The sequence below is a fragment of the Neolamprologus multifasciatus genome, chromosome 3, assembly GCF_963576455.1.
Source record: "Neolamprologus multifasciatus chromosome 3, fNeoMul1.2, whole genome shotgun sequence".
Lineage (NCBI taxonomy): Eukaryota > Metazoa > Chordata > Actinopteri > Cichliformes > Cichlidae > Neolamprologus > Neolamprologus multifasciatus.
The window spans coordinates 9,411,580-9,428,070 of record NC_140441.1 but is presented as its reverse complement, the minus strand read 5'-3'; the positions used below and the strand labels follow the sequence as shown (position 1 = coordinate 9,428,070).

The 16,491-nt window shown below is 38.9% G+C and overlaps 2 protein-coding genes across 13 annotated transcripts in view; one reads left to right on the top strand and one right to left on the bottom strand.

Moving 5' to 3' along the window:
- The window catches only part of LOC146521480 (uncharacterized), a 172,611-nt gene that overhangs the window by 34,174 nt on the left and 121,946 nt on the right, over positions 1–16,491 (top strand). For 2 of the 11 annotated variants that reach the window (XR_014873371.1, XR_014873368.1), the window contains exons 1-2: positions 3,449–4,293; positions 4,935–5,042. The exons of 7 other annotated variants lie outside the window; for them this stretch is intronic. The gene's annotated coding sequence lies outside the window, so the exon portion shown is untranslated. Of the gene's footprint in view, positions 1–3,446; positions 4,294–4,934; positions 5,043–14,191; positions 14,522–14,656; positions 14,762–16,491 lie in introns of those variants that run through there. 2 more of the 11 variants (XR_014873375.1, XR_014873370.1) reach the window with 2 other exon arrangements.
- Positions 1,350–14,779, bottom strand: LOC146521487 (coxsackievirus and adenovirus receptor homolog). 2 transcript variants are annotated; one of them, XM_085155225.1, is made up of 3 exons: positions 4,379–4,509; positions 2,340–2,672; positions 1,350–2,101 (listed from the first exon to the last, which is right to left on the bottom strand). In XM_085155225.1, the coding sequence occupies exons 1-3, from the start codon at positions 4,446–4,448 to the stop codon at positions 1,881–1,883; spliced, it is 624 nt and encodes a 207-aa protein (XP_085011351.1). In that variant the 5' UTR covers positions 4,449–4,509; the 3' UTR covers positions 1,350–1,880. The 2 variants fall into 2 exon arrangements, with proteins under 2 accessions (XP_085011351.1, XP_085011350.1); XM_085155224.1 differs by lacking the exon at positions 4,379–4,509 and adding an exon at positions 14,500–14,779 and having other exon boundaries at positions 1,353–2,101.

Below are 16,491 nucleotides of genomic sequence, written 5' to 3'. Positions count from 1 at the left end.
TGTGCCATCCGCGACAGTGGAGTTTACTGGTGTGAGTCCAGAGAGGGTCCCATCAGTAACATGGTTAACCTGACAGTCACTGGTAAGCTGAGTGTGTGGAGTTAGTGTTGATGAAGCTGTGTGTAAATGGATGAAATGCTGTAGTTTGTCTCTGTGTTGAGGTGGATCAGTGATCCTGCAGAGTCCTGTCCTCCCTGTGATGGAGGGAGATGACGTCACTCTGCTCTGTAAAACAAAGACCACTCCCTCCAACCTCCCAGCTGCTTTCTATAAAGATGGCTCCCTCATCAGGAAGCAGCCTACAGGTCACATGACCATCCAGCATGTTTCCAGGTCTGATGTTGGATCAGTCTGTGTTGTGGTTCTACTGGTGTTACTGGTGAGACGATGTGTTCACATCGTGAACGTGGATCATTTTAGTTGAGCAGAATGAAGCTGCAGAAGATGACATATGGTGATGTTAAAATATCCAGTTGCCAACAACAGATCCTCTAAAAAAGGAAAAGTTTAGGGTTTTTTCCTTTCCTTCTTTTCGTGCGTTTGTTTGACTGGAATCCCAGCACTGATAGATAGACCTGTGATGTCATAATCAGCTCACAGCATGAGAAACTGGAAGTGATGTAAAGTTTAGGTTTCTGCATTGTATGTTTATCATATAAGCTAAACAGTTCACCTTTTTTATTTAAGTGAAATGTTTAATTATGAGTGTTAAAGAAAACAATAAAATATGAATGTAAGTACATGACCTGTCTATTGGTTTTGTGTAGTTTGTGGGTATTTGTGGTACAATGTAACAAAATCTACATCCCACCTTATACTAATAGCACCACACTGAGGCATTGTAGACAGCATAAAACATGGAAGCCTGCATTCTCTCTGAAGGCCACCAGATAGTTGGGGAAAAAAACTCACTTTAAAAGCAGAAGCAAAGATGATTTCACACAAACTCACTTTTGACTGATTCCAGCTCAGATTATTCAGCTTCATTTCAGATTTACTCATGAAGCAACAGGAAGCAACATTCAGGTTAAGAAACTTTATTTACAGAACAAAAACAGGCTGTACAGGTGAGAAAGGGCCTTGATGCATGTTCAATCATCCAGGTAAGTAAATCTCCGAAAGTTGATTCTGTTCACCTGGACGTGGTGTTTTCAGTGGGAGAAACGTTTCGTCACTCATCCAAGTGACTGCAGGTTTCCCCAACCTTATAAACAGGACATTTACAAGCTACGTCCAGACGAACAGAACCAACGTTTTGGGATTCAGGTCAGAAAGTTTTTTTTATAAAAAAAAAAAAAAAAAATCTATACAAAAACTCACTAATTTTTTTCATCAATAATAACATAAAACAATAAAATCTGTACCAGGAATAATTTTAAAAGTGTATAAATAAACAGAAATAAATAAAAGCTCCGTGTAATTTAATATATACAAATATATATTATAGATGTCTCGTCTATTTAAACTACAGAAACAGTCTGAGGCTTCAGCTCAGCAGCAGCAGAGGTCACGAGCTAACAGCTACACTCACAGTAGAAACAGGACACGTCTGAAATTCAAGCAAACTAAAGAAAAAGAAGGAAATGTACGACATTAGTTCAATCTTCTTTTGGAATGAATCCATCTTTAAAGTTGTTCAACACAACGTGATGAAATCGTTCACAAAGACGCTGAACAACAAATCCAGGATGTCCTCGTCTGTCTCTGCTCTGAGAAGCTGGAACAGCAGCAGGAGACTCAGATCAGCTGGAAGCCCTCTGAGACAGTTCAAGGAGGCGAATCCTGAATCCTGACTCTGTTTTGTCTGTTGGACTGATGTCGATGTTTTGCACCAAACAAAAATAACATTTAATAACTTGTGAAAATCATATTTTCACATTTCAAACAGGCTGCTGTTCAGCTGGAGGCTGGTATGAACCCAGCTTCTGTGGTTTAAGTTTCCTGTAGATTAAAAAAACACCACCACCAACAACAACAGCAGCAGCAACAATAACGCCAACTGGAAGACCAACTTTCTGTCCAAAAGATCCATCTTTCTTCCCTCCTGCTTCCTTCCCTCCATCCTCCTTCCCTCCATCCTCTGTGTGTCCTCCTGTGTGACCTGCAGGTGAGAAACAGGTGTGAGGTGTCAGCTGTCAGGTAGGTGATGAGTGAAGAACAGAACAGAATCCATTTCCTCTTCAAACTGCTGTCAGACATTATCTACTGCACTCTGATCACATCACTCAGACCAGCTGCTTTCTACAAAGTCTCATCAACAACATCTTTACAAACAAACATCAACAACCAGGAAGCAGCTTCACCTCTGATCACACACACACTCAACTCTACTCACTCACCTGGAGGATCAACAACTCTCAGGCTGATGATGCTGATGAGCTTCCATTTTTCATCCAAGCGGACACGACACTCATATGTTCCACTGTCAGCAGTCGTCACATTGTTCAGAATCAAAGACACGTCTCCATCCTTCATCTGACTGTCCTGCAGATCGACTCGGTTCTTAAACGAGTGATGCTGGTTGTCTCGAACAATGTGCCCATCCCGGTAAAAAAGAACATATTCATCTCCCAGGTCAACTCGGCTCCACTCTGCAAGATCATTGATGGTGCTTGGAGCTCGACACGTCAGAGTGACGTTCTGTCCAGACTCAGCTGTGATGTTTTTCTGGTCTGAAAGAGGAAACAAAACAAAGCAGAGAGGTTAAAGGTCAAAGTATCAGAGAACTATGAACCTGACTATCACACCCGGTAGAATCTGTCACAATACAGCAGAGTAAAAACAGGCTGTAAACAAACTCCTAAAAGTCTGCTTTAACATTAAAGTGTGAAACACAAAGTGCAAACAAAACAGCTTCATGTTAGATTTTTCATGTATTTCACAAAAAAAGTCATCAGCTTTTTGCAAACACACTTTTGAACAGTTATTTACAGTTTTTTTATTCTGTCTGGAATTCAAATAGATCCTCTGTAATAAATATGTTCTTATGTTCAACAATGTGTATCAATAAAATTATGTTAGCTGAATTTTTTTCCCTTCCATCCATTTAACCATTCATTTTTTTTCTGCTTATCCCATTCAGCTGTTCTCTATGCGTGGATTTGCTTAATCCACGTGGGTAAAGACACAAATTTACCCACGTTCTGTTTGTATATTCTGTTGTTTTAATGCCGTTTGACCGGATATTACATAATTAGAGAATTAAAGTTTTATCAGTGTTTTTACAGTGGAGCTGAAGTTAAAATTGGATAAATGCGTTCAGTTCAACAGCTCTGTGTAAATGTTCAGACAAATCTCACATCTTTTACTGTTAACATGCAAATATACAGATGTTACCACATACACAACTGTATGTAGTAAATATTGTAAACAAATACATTTATACATGAATAACTAGCCCACAAAAACTGACGGTTCAACACGGCACCAGATCGCGTGTCGGTGTATCACGTGACTTAGAACGCATCCGGATCCCTCCGCTGACAAGTTCTCCTCCGCCGTCGTCGTTTGACGCGATCTTCAGCACATTATCGGTATAAAGAATATAACTCAGAAAGTCCATCTGTGGTGTCCGGACGACTTTGAAGGAGTACCTGCAGATAAACTCGGCTTAATTCTGGATTTGGACCTTTTTGTTTTGTCGCGGTTGCTTCTGGACGTCGATGAGCGCGGTTTCCTCCGTCTCCGGATTATTCGACGATAAAATGTTTGTTTTTGTGTGTGATCCGTCACAAAGCAGCTGTGTGTGTTTGTCAAAGCAGCTACAAGCTGTTTGGAGTGAACATGGAGCGGAGACAGAGACGGAGAGGAATAAGGAGCTTGTGTTTGAGGCCTGGATACGACTACAGGAAAACTGGAAACATGGCGACTGTACACTGGAGTGGAGCCAGCGTGTCTCTGCGGGTGGACGTGCTGTCTGCACTGTGGGTAGCTGACCAGACCTAACCGACATCATATTAACGGTGTTAAATCCATCACAGTGATTTCTTTTAGAGGGTCTACAAGACTTTGGACGAAATCTTTAAACCACCGAGCTCGCCGTGGATTTTCAGTCGGACCAGGAGCGACGAGGGCGGGGGGAGAGAGCTGAAGGAAGGAAGAGCGGAGGCAGAAGCGGGCGTGTCGATCTGCTGCGCGGCCAGGCTAAACCTCCAGCTCCCGGTGTTTTCTCCACAAACACCACATCCATTACAATAACGTGAAAGGATTGGATCTCTGATCGGACAATTCCATCAAGAAATGCAGCGTGAACATTTAAAGAGAAAAGTGGTGAAGACGGGAAACATGACTCTGGTAAGGTTGTTTCAGTGACACGATTACTGATAAATACACACTGCTGCTGACTTTATAAAAAGTTATTGTAACGGTTCAATCTTACCTGCGGTCGTAAATGAGCGAAGAAAGGCAAAGATAATCCCGCGAATCAAGACAGATTGTCCTGCATCCATAGCGCTGCTCTGTGAAACCAGATTATAGAGACTGTCCACAGTCGCTGCTGTGTTACTTTTTCTTAAATGTATCCTTTTTTGACCCGCCCACCTGCTGCTCTCTACACCAATGACGGAAGTCAGTCAGTCAGTTACTGACTTCAAACAGTAATGTGACATTACTGTTTGAAGTCAGTAATGTCACATTACTGACTTCAAACATATCTGACAACTATTCAGTCTCGAAATGTTTTCTAAAAGTAGATAATCTCAGACAGAGAATAAAATCAGATTATCTTTAAGAAGTTTTTACTTATATGTATTTTCAGTTATTGGTCACAGTGGACTTTTTATACACTACACTCATGTTTTCTGGTCTTCTGTGTTTGTGTAGCATCTTTTAAGTAACAGGGTTTAATTCAAGTGTTTTAAGAAAATAAAATGGCTCTACAGTGTTATATATCTTTAAAATAATTCCTTACCACCTCTATTTTTTTGTACCCATAGAAAACCACACACTCCAAGGACAGAGCATTTACTTGGTGTCAGTGACAGAAATGTAAAACAGCTTAAATGAGTGAGGATGACGATGAAGGAAACATCTGTGTCTGCTCTGTAAGTAGAATCTCTGTTTGATTTTTAAATCCTGCTTCACAGTGCAGGCCTCAGGGTATTTACCTTTGCCTTAACACTTGTATTCAGAATAAGCAGGAGCGCGATGCCGGATAGCAACTCGCTAAGTCAGCCCAGGATTTCCAAGCATGTTCACATAGCAGATGGCATGTTGGCAGCATCTAACCAATCACAAACATGGGTAAGAGTACTGTGTCGGTGGAGACACACTTTAATGTAGTGTAAAAATATGAGCTTTAAGCACTTTGGTCAGTAAAATTGTTTGGAGCCAACAGAAAAAAAAAATAAATCAAGGAATAAAGTTGCATTTCAGGGGGAAGTAAACTGTTCCACAGTGTTGGTGCTGGGGTTTGGAAAGATCCCTCTTTGTTTTCAAACGACCCGTGGAATAGTCAGGAGACCACTATCAGTGGATCTAAGGAAGAACGTCAATGAGTGTGGGGGCCTCTCCTCATAAGGACATAAAAGTAAGAGTCAGGATCTTAAACTGATATCTGTACCCAACTGGAAGCCAGTGCAAGGATGCACGCTTTTTCTTTTTCCACTTAAGAAAAAGAAGCAGCAGCATGCTGCTTCTTTTTCTTCAAAGAGCAGCAGTCCGCTGCTTCTGCTTTTTCTTCAAAGAGCAGCAGTCCGCTGCTTCTGCTTTTTCTTCAAAGAGCAGCAGTCCGCTGCTTCTGCTTTTTCTTCAAAGAGCAGCATGCCGCTGCTTCTCTTTCTTCAAAAAGTAGCATGCCGCAGCATTTTTTCTCTGCTATCAGATGCATTGATCAGTGTTTATTTTTTATTTTTTTTACTTTTTATTTTATTTATTTGAACAACTCACCTGTCCATTACACATACAGTTTCTTCAGAACAACAGAATACAAAGAGAGTCAAACTCAAGACAGTGAGATTAGAAAGAAAAAGGAACAAACAAATATATATATGTATAAAAATATAAATACATATAGAATAATAATTAGAAAAATAAGATAAAGTAAAACAAAAGAAGAAAAAAAAAGAGGAAACATGCCTGTGGTGTCAAACATTTCCATTGTTCATTTCACATTCTTTTTTTTCTTTTTTTTTTGTATGCCCATCTTCATTCAGTTCAGTCTTTTTCCCTTTTTCTTCCGTTGTACGTCAACCATTTTCCTCAGTCCTTCAAAAAGCGTTCTTCCTTTAATTTCAGTTTATATGTAAGGTTCTCAATCTCCATAATGTCCTCCACAATTGCTACCCACTGCTGCTTTCCTGGTGTTTCTGTCTTAAGCCAGTTTTTGGTGATGGCCTTCTTTGCTGCCAAAAGGAGAATCTTAGCCAGGTAACGATCCTTTACATCTACAGTACCTTCCAAGTACCCTAGATACAAAACAAGGCAGGTTCTAGGAATTATATAACCTAATATATCACAGAGAGCTGAGTGAACTTTAACCCAGAAAGTGTGAATTTTTCTGCATTTCCAGAAAATGTGTGTATGGTCTGGTTCATCCCATCCACACAGCCTCCAACATTGTTGTTGTGTAGTGGTTTGTTTATTTTTAATCTTAGGTGTAATAAAATAGCGAATTTGATTTTTCCAGAGGAATTCTCTCCACCTCAATGAGTGAGTTGTATTCTTATGTTCTTTCCATGTTTCATACCACACCCTCTCAGTGATTTCTTCACTCAGCTCTCTTTCCCATTTTACTTTAACATATACAGTTGATTCCTGTCTTGATTCCATCAAACATTTGTATAGGGTAGACACCGTTCTTGGAATAACACTTTTATATGCCAGTATAATTATTTTTATAATAGGGTGGATTTTGTCTTCCTTTATTTTTATGTTTTTATTAAAGTAATCTCTCACCTGTAAGTATCTGAAAAAATCCTTGTTTTTTAAGTTGTATTCCCGTTTTAATTCTTCAAAACTTTTAATTTCTCCTTTTTTGATTAATAAACAAATTGCTGTGATTCCCTTTTCATTCCAATTTTTAAAACCAAGATCCAATTTTCCTGGTCTAAATTCTTCATCGAAGGCTATCCATTTTAGCAAACCAAGCTCTTTACCAATTCTGAACTCCTTTACTGTATCATACCATACATTTAATGTAAAGGATATTATCGGGTTCCTATCTTGGTCTTTAGTTATGTATTCAGGGATCTTTTTTAAACCCATATTTGTTTGAATTGGGACATTGAGTGTGGAGAGCTCCACATCCTTCCAGCGAGCCCTGTAATCATCACTACACCAATATGTTATCTGGCGTATCTGTGCAGCACGAAAATATTCTTTTAAATTAGGAAGCGACATTCCTCCTTTCTCCTTAGTAAGCTGTAAAGTAGTGTATTGTACCCTTGGCCGCTTGCCTTCCCAGACAAATCTAGATATATACTTATCCCATTCTGAGAATTGGGTTTGAGGTATGCTTATCGGAAGAGAGAGGAATAAATATAGCAATCGTGGTAAGATATTCATCTTTATCACATTTATCCTGTCACTAAATCCTAACGAATATGTATTCCATCTTTCCATATCCTGCCTTATCCTGTTATATGTCCATAGTTACTTTGATATAGTTTGGCATAGTTTTTGGTTATATTTATACCTAAATATTTAAGGGTTTTTGCCTCCCACTTTATTTCCCATTCCTTAAGATTTTGAGTTGGTGTACAATTAAACATTAGAACTTGAGTTTTAAGTATATTTACTTTGTAGCCAGAAAGGGTACCAAATTTTCCTAACATTTCTGTAAGCTGCATAAAAGAGTTTGTGGGGTTTTTGAGGGCTATCAACACGTCATCAGCAAACAGACTAATTACATGCTCTTGATTATTGATTTCTATTCCTGTTATTAGGGAGTCTTGTCTAATCATTTGTGCCAATGGCTCAATATACAAGGCAAATAAGGTTGGACTTAAACAACAACCCTGTCTAGTTCCTCTCTCTAGTTGAAATGTCTTTGTCAATGAGCCGTTAACTTTTAGTCTTGCAGTCGGTTTGTCATAGAGAGATTTAATACATTGGATTGATTTTGTAGCGAACCCGAACTTTGCCATGGTTAGGTACAGGAAGTCCCAGCTGACTCGATCGAAGGCTTTTTCTGCGTCTAAACTTATCAATGCAGCCGGTATCTTGTCTTTATGTATTTGGTGTATGATGTGTAGGGTCCTTCTAATATTGTCTTGTGCCTGTCTATTTTTGACAAAACCTGCTTGGTCCTCATCTATCAGGTCTGGTATAAACGACTGGAGCCTATTTGATAGGATTGTAGTATAGATTTTATAATCAACATTTAACACTGATATAGGCCTGTAATTTTGGCAGTATTCTCTTTGTTTTTGTGGTTTTGGCAGCACCGTGATAATTGCCTCCCTCCAAGAGGGGGGAATCACATGTTTAGTGTGAGTCCAATTAAGAGTCTGGTGGAGTAAGGGTATCAATTCTTTTCCACATTTCTTGTACCATTCGGCAGGAAACCCATCACTGCCTGGTGCCTTGTTTGTTCGTAGTTTTCCAATCGCTTTCTGAATCTCCTCTATCGTTATTGGTGCTGTCATGCGATCATTTTGTATTGTTCCAATAGAGGGTAGATCTAAGGAGTCTAAAAAGGTTTTAATATCATTTAGGCCATTATTAGTAGGTGCATTTTGTAGATACAGGTCCTTATAATAATCGGTAAAGATACTTTCTATCTCTTCTAGGTTATGTGTCATTTGTTCTGTCTTAGAATTATACAATTTATTGACTGTTGTTTCTGCCTGTTGTTTTTGTAAACGTCTTGCCAATAGCCGTGCAGCTTTAGGGCCTGATTCATAGTAGCTCTGTTTTACATACCTTGCTTTTACTTCCATTTGATATAAGAGTAAATTATTAATTTTCTTCTTAATATCTTTCATCTGTTGTTGTATCTTGACATCTACCTTGCGTTTGTGTTTATTCTCCAATTGTGACAATTCATCCACATATTCATTATATTGCTTCATTCTTTCTCTTTTAAGGTTACTTGATATTGCGATTAGTTTCCCACGTATAACTGCCTTCAAACAGTCCCATAGAATAATTGGATCGGTTTCACCATTGTCATTTTCTTCTAAATAAGTTTTGACATCTTTTTGTATTTGTTCTACCACAGATTTATTGTTTAATAGCCCCACATTTAGTCTCCATATTGTGTTTTTTGGTCTACCTTTAAGATAGATTTTTAAGTAGATAACACTATGGTCCGACACATCTGCCACTCCAATCCAACAATCTGTTATTATATCTCTATTCCCTTTTTGCATAAAGAAGTAATCTATTCTTGAATATACATAATGTGTTGCTGAATAATGACTATAATTCCTCTGTAGCGGATGCAAAGCTCTCCAGACATCAAAATAGTTAATGTCTTCCAATGTATATCTTACTAATTCTGAAATTGAATTTTTATTTTTCTTCAGGCTGGTTGTGTCCAAGTCACTATCTAATATCACATTGAAATCTCCTCCACATATGCATATACCTTCTGCTTCTAGCACAAGAATATCAAAAATTAATTTAAAGAATTCCTTATTACTTTCAGGAGGGGCATACACATTCATCAATGTGACCATTGTTAGATTAATCACACCCTTCACAATGACATATCTACCTTCCTTATCCTTTATTTATTTGTGGGATTGAAACTTAAGGGAATTAGTTATGAGAATTGCAACCCCTCTTTTCCTAGAGTTTGTATGAGAGCTGTAAAAGGTGTTTTTGAACCCAAATTTCCTCAATTTTTCGTGTTCTATATTTGATAAATGAGTTTCTTGTAGGAAAGTTATCTGTGTCTTCTCCTTTTTCAGTTTACTCATAATCTTGGCTCTTTTAACTGGGTTGCAAATTCCATTAACATTTAAGGACATACACTTTATTTCTTCATGTGTAGTGAGCATTATCCTTTTGTGATCTACCGGCTATCTTTTGAGACCCCCACAGGCACCCCATTGAACCCTTGTTTAAACAAAACATTTTCATCAACAAGTTACAACTTAGTTTAACTATGTACAGATAAGAGGACTTCAATAAAGAGGTACCAGCCACCTTCCCCACTTGTTGTTCCTCTCTTTGTTTTTGGGGGGTATGTCTCTCATATTGAAAGGGCCCCCCTCCAGTAATGAGATATGACTCACGAAAGATTGTCACACTCACACTAGTCATTATTGTGTACTATCCATCCCTAGCCAACTTTGTGTTTCCATATAGTTCTACCAGACACACCTTGAATCCATCTTGTTGTTATACGTCTCCATATACGCCTTTCATGCATTGTTATCGTTATGCTGAAATTCTTGAAGTCTCTCTTGAGCTCGCCTGCTAGCCACCCCAGCATACGTGGGCCGGACCGGTTTCCATGTCGCTGCCCCGATTGACAGACGTCCCTCGGTGCTCTCTCTCTCCCAGCTGTTTATCCCTTTTTCCACGTTGTATCCTCTCCCTTGCAGGTCGTTAGCAGCCTCCTCCGCGTTGCCATAAGTTTTCACTCCATTTGGCCAGTGGATTCGCATCTTGCTGAGAGGAGTCTGGAAACGGATGCCTTCTTTCTTTAGTACCTTTTTGATATTCACGTATGCTTTACGTTCTTGCACCATTCTCGCAGAGTAGTCGTGGTCAAAATAAACCCTGCTCCGTCCAGACCAGGGTTTTAATAGTTTTGCAATTTTCATTAGTTTTTATTTTTATTTAGTTTTGACTTCAGATTTTCAATTTTATATCAGTTTTAATTAGTTTTTACCAATTGTTTGCTAGTTTAGTTTAGTTTTAATTTTTTGAAAATCCTTAGTTTCAGTTTAGTTTTGATTAGTTTCAGTTATAGTTTTAGTTGTGTTTGCAATAATAAAGTGTAACAAAATCCCAGTTTTATCATATCAGTCATTCTGCTTATCCTTGGGTATGTTGCTATTCCAGCTACCATACTGCACCCTGGACAGGTCGCCTGTCTGTCGCAGGGCTAACATGCAGAGACAGACAACTCACATTCCCACCTATGGGTTCTTTAAATAAATAAATAAAGGCAGATGAACAACCATTGATACCAGGCAACTATAAAATGTATATCTTGGCCCCAATGAGACTATTAACTCTTGCAGCACCGGGTGTTCGTAATTGTGGTTCAAGTGAATTGATAAACCTTTTGAAGGTAATTGACTCACACAGTTGTGTAGATATCCCCGTCCTGTTGTCTCGGGATGCATCACGCTGCCTTGCCTGGGGTTAGCTTCTGTTTTCTGGGGATGAGGGTTGAGTGTGCTCCCTTACCTTCTCAAGGTAAGCTAGGTTAGCCTTCTTGTGTGAGCTTTTCAAGTGCACTTCAAGGTTTTGTGGGATTTTTTTCCCTTTAGAAATGTCCCTCATAATTTGTCTCTTTCCACTACAAGACACTTGCTTCATCCAAAACACAGTCATATTCAAAGTAATCCCAAATTGGACTCTGGCGCTTTCTCCCGACTTTTCCTGACATGATTCTGCGCGTGGACGGAGCAGCGACACAGACGACTCGACTAACGTACTGCCACCTGCTGGCATAATGAGACACAGCAAGAAAAAAATCTGGAAACTAAACTTCATTTTCACCCTTGACTCTTGTATGACACGCACACATCAATGAAAACTAAACACATTTTTGCTATAAATTCAGTTAATTTTAGTTAGTTTTGTGAACACTCATTATAGTTTTAGTTAGTTTTCCTTTTTTTGTTTTTATTTTTATTTCCGTTAACGAAAATGTTTTTTCACTTCTAGTTTTCGTTATTTCGTTAGTTTTCGTTAACGATAATAACCTTGGTCCAGAGTGACTATTTTCTTTTCCCATGCCTTTTTAAGTATCATCTCTTTAGTTGTGAATTGTTGGAAATTGACAACGACTGACCTTGGGCGGAGACCCGCTGCCGGTTTCGGGGTTAATGCTCAGTGTGTGCGTTGAATCTGGAGGTTGATGTTAATATTAAGCTCCTCTCTGAGCCAGGCTTCCAGAAACTGGGCCAGCGATTCTTCCTTAGATTCGGCTCCCTCTTGTATTCCATAGATCCGCAGATTGTTACGTCTGGATCGCAGTTCCAAGTCATCCAATTTGGTCATCATCGTTTTTTGTTCTCTCATTAGTTCTGTCAGGGTTTGATTGGCCTCGTGGCTCCACGTCTCTATTTCCTCCGTGCGCGTCAGCGCAGCTTCTAATTTCCCTTCTTGTTCTTTAAGTTCTGCAGTCATGCTCTTAAACTTCTGGTCAATATCTTCTTTGAATTTAGACAGTTCGTGTCTCATTTGGCCAGTAATTTCTTCTTTGAACGTCGTGAAGTCTGATTTCAATTCATTTTGGAGGGATTGAATTTGTTTGCTAATACAATCCAGCCCGTTTTGAAACGCGGCCATATTAGCTTCAGGTGCTAGCTTGTCCTCGTTGTTCGGATGTTTTATGTCTTTACCTTGGGTGTCCGTAGTTTTTTTTTATTCTTTGTTTTTGTTGTCCCTCCACTCATCTTCCAAAGTTGTTTTGTCTCACGCTTCAATTCGTGTTTTAGCGGAGTTTATCTACTTGGCTTGCGGGAGCTCTGTACTTATGCGACCATACTGCTCTACCGTCACACAGTCCTCGATCAGTGTTTATTTACAGCTGCCAGAGGAGTGTAGGGTGTGGCACCAACATGACCGCACCTCTCCTGATCCTGCTTTACAGGCCAAATCACACCAATCTCTGCTTTTCCATGGCAACCCAGACTGTCAGTGGCAAATTATGTAAACTGTTTACACTGATTCACTGACACTGGAATAACTTTACTGTTATGACACAACATTCATTTGACAAATGGACTCTACTGTAAATGTCCAAGTCAGCAAAGCATAAGATTTAGTTTAAGCTTTTCTTTAATGATCAACAATTTGTTTCCCCCTCCCACACTTTCAAATTATTTACCCATCCATATGGAGGAAACATGTCTGCACTTTGAAGCTTTCCTCCTGGCAGCAATGTAAGCTGAGCGATTCTCTACAAGAAACATGTTGATGTCACCAAACTGCAGCTCTGGGAGAGATGTCCCCACTTTTAGGGATTTAAATAAAGCTGCCGGGGAAGAATTTAGATCACAAGTTCCTAAAATACACAGTTTATCTTCATATCTTCATTTTTCCTCCACGGATAGATGATCCAGGAATTCTTGCCCAAGACTTCCTGGGTTCTACTGACTATTTTTAGCCCCTGCTCCACGCTGCACTCTTAACACTTCCCACTCTCACAACATTTGTGTTAAGTCCCACAGTATCCCAATGCTGGGCTGAGGTCTGAGAGACCGTCCATCACCTACTGAAGATCAAGGTCCTGGAAGGTTGATCTCAGTTTCGGACCCTAACTGGGTCCAGATTGAATAAATCAAATCTGACAATAAACACAGTAAATCTCTCTCAGTCTCTTAAAGTTAGAATTTGTTATTTATTATGAACAGGAAGTGTCTCAGCATTACATGAATGAAAGTTACAAACCTCAAGTTCAAAGCATTACAGCAGTTGTGGAAAAAGTACACGCATACTAAGAGTGAAAGGAAGAGGAAAACTCCCAGCAGCTGCCTCCTCCTCTTTTGTCCTGTAAACTGAAGATGGAGGGCTTTCTTTTTATTTTGCAATTTGTTGAATGATTTTATTTTTCACGCTGTGGTTAAAATGTGTCAAACTGCAGACGCTGTGTATCATGTAAAGCACAAGCAGAAAATGTGTCCAAAGTTCCAGATGTTCATGATCCAAACACTTAGTCTGTTAAAATGAGTAACGAAACGTTTAAACTGATGTGAACACTAAATGAAGATTTAACTGGAGTTTTTCTCCTGACACCAGTTTGATCCTCCAGAGAGCAACAAGTGTGACTCCATCAGTGCTTCAGTTCACCTTGTGACCAGAACATGTGGATCTTTGTTGTGATGAATTTAAGTTGGAGAAAAGCTTCAGGAAAAAAGGAATTCCTGAGTTTTTATACAGCTGAAACATTTTAGAGAACTTTACTTTGAGATGAGCCTGTGCTAAAAAACAAAAACCTGTATATTACTGTAACTGTGATATATGTTGACATTTCCTCATTCTTTCACTTTGCTGTATATATAAATTTGCGCTCTTTCCTGTCGTGCTTTGGTTCAGACCATCTCTTTCTTTTCTTCGTCAGGAGGATGATGAAGGGGAGGATCCTTCTTCTGTTTTTTAGAGATCACAACAGCAGCTGCAACAGCGAACACAAGTAGTAACAACCCAAAAGCCACCAGTCCATCATATCTTCTGACTCCATCTCCAACATCTTTGGCTCCTCGTGGTCGAGCTGCAGGAGAGAAACGTGTGTGAGGTGTCAGCTGATCACATCACTCAGACCAGCTGCTTTCTACAAAGTCTCATCAACAACATCTTTAGAAACAAACATCAACAACCAGGAAGCAGCTTCACCTCTGATCACACACACACTCAACTCTGCTCACTCACCTGGAGGAACAACAACACTCAGGTAGATGATGCTGATGGATTTCCATGATCGTGTTTTTCTCACAAAGATACGACACTCGTATGTTCCAGTGTCATTAATCGTCACATCCCTCAGAATCAAAGACACGTCTCCATCCTTCATCTGTCTGTCCTGCAGATCCACCCGGTTCTTAAAAGATGGATGCTGGTCATCTGGAACAAACTGATCATCCCGGTACAAAAGCACATATTCTGGCTCCAGGTCAGCTCGGCTCCATTTTACACATATGTTGATGTTTGGAGCTCGACATGTCAGATTGACGTCCTGTCCAGACTCAGCTGTGATAGTTTTCTGGTCTGAAAGAGGAAACAACACAGAGCAGAGAGGTTAAAATTGAAACCGTTCACTCCTACAGTCAGTGAAGAGCAGAGACCTCTGTCCTCTGATGATTTGTGGTCGAAGCTCAAACCTGACTGACTTCAGTGTGGGAGGAAACTATAAAACACCCAGCATTTTCAAAGGACAGCGCAAAAAAAAAAAAAAGAAAAAAGGAAAGGGGGTGGGGGGGAGGGAGACTGTAACCCCTTTGCTATTGGTGGAAAAGTGTACCATGCAGACTAGTTTAAAAAAGGCAATCTGTGGGATTTGGTTGTTCAGGAAGACGGGAAAGTTTTGGGAGTGATGCCGGCGAGAGAGAGAGATTGATAGTGAGTTCTGCAGGTGGAGAACAGGAGGAGTGATACAGCTGCTGTCAGGCCTGCAGGTCTCTCCTCTGTCTTGTGCTGGACAAACTATGGCACAAATAATTTGTTATTTGTTTCCTATTGTGACACCTGATTGTTCGAGTAGTATTTTTAAATGGTTGTACAAAGAAAAAAAAAAACACCTCAGGCATTGGCCGCATTTTAGGAAATTAGTTGTAAATAACTTTATTTTTATATATATATATGTATATATGTATGTATATATATATATATATATATATATATATATATATATATATATATATATATATATATATATAATTTTTTATTACAATTTCTATTTGCATTTCTAGTTATGAAAATAATTTACTAAACATGTCTGATTTTTACACAAAAAAACTATAACTACTACTTAGGATTTTAAGTGTTTTTTTGTTGTGGTAATACAAAAAAGTAAATTCACACACATACGGTTATACTGAAGAGTGTTACCAAGCATGGCAAAAATCAAAAAGGTTTTATACTGTTTTATACTTATTGGGCTACATATTTATTATATAAGCTATACAGTACGTACAATCAAAATTGATGATTTATGTTTAATTATGTGCACTAAAAATATAAAGTTAGACTATATTTATATGAAACATGTGTATACTTACTGCATTTACCAAATGTAACACCTCTCTTTTTTATTATTTTTTTAAACAGGCCTTTGCATTTGCCACCACACACACACACACACCACTGTATCACACAGAGTATAAAGTATCTCCAGTTGCTGTAAAACTGCATTTCATTTGTGTCATTTTGTTTTTATTAGCCTGCATCTGTGTAGCGAAACATATTTCCGACCCTGTAATCAATAATTTGCAGGTTTTTTTCCTTTATCATAAGAGGCCAAGCTGCAGTATAGAAACTTGTCGTGTGTACATGTGTGATTTAAAGAAAGATTTGAGATTTATTGTCACCATGTTGTGAATTTACCTAAAAGTAGCCCAAAACATAAAAAAATGAAAAACTGTGACAAGCTCTTTCATACCTGAGGAAAAATCCAATAACAAGAAAATAAAGGAGACACATAAAGAGAAGGTCCTTTGTCCACCCTCCATCCCGTGTGGACGGTATCTTATTTATCCTGTCTTTAATCTTGTTTGTCAATCATTTTATTTATTTGGTAGTTTTAAATTTAAGACTTGTGACTTTTTGTTTAGATTTTTTTCCTTGGCAATAAAATATTTCTCTAAATACCTGCCTGTGTATCTGATATGTGTGCAGTATCATCTGCTACTCTTCGATCTTGCTCAA

What these genes read in the sequence shown, in the direction of transcription:
- LOC146521487 (XM_085155224.1), bottom strand. Translation starts at nt 14,641, where the DNA reads ATGAAGGATGGAGACGTGTCTTTGATTCTGAGGGATGTGACGATTAAT. An exon ending in GAGTGTTGTTGTTCCTCCAG is followed by an intron (nt 2,673 to 14,499) that starts GTGAGTGAGCAG and finishes TTCCTCTTTCAG; the next exon opens with ACCAGAAAAACATCACAGCT. An exon ending in GAGAGTTGTTGATCCTCCAG is followed by an intron (nt 2,102 to 2,339) that starts GTGAGTGAGTAG and finishes TCTCACCTGCAG; the next exon opens with GTCACACAGGAGGACACACA.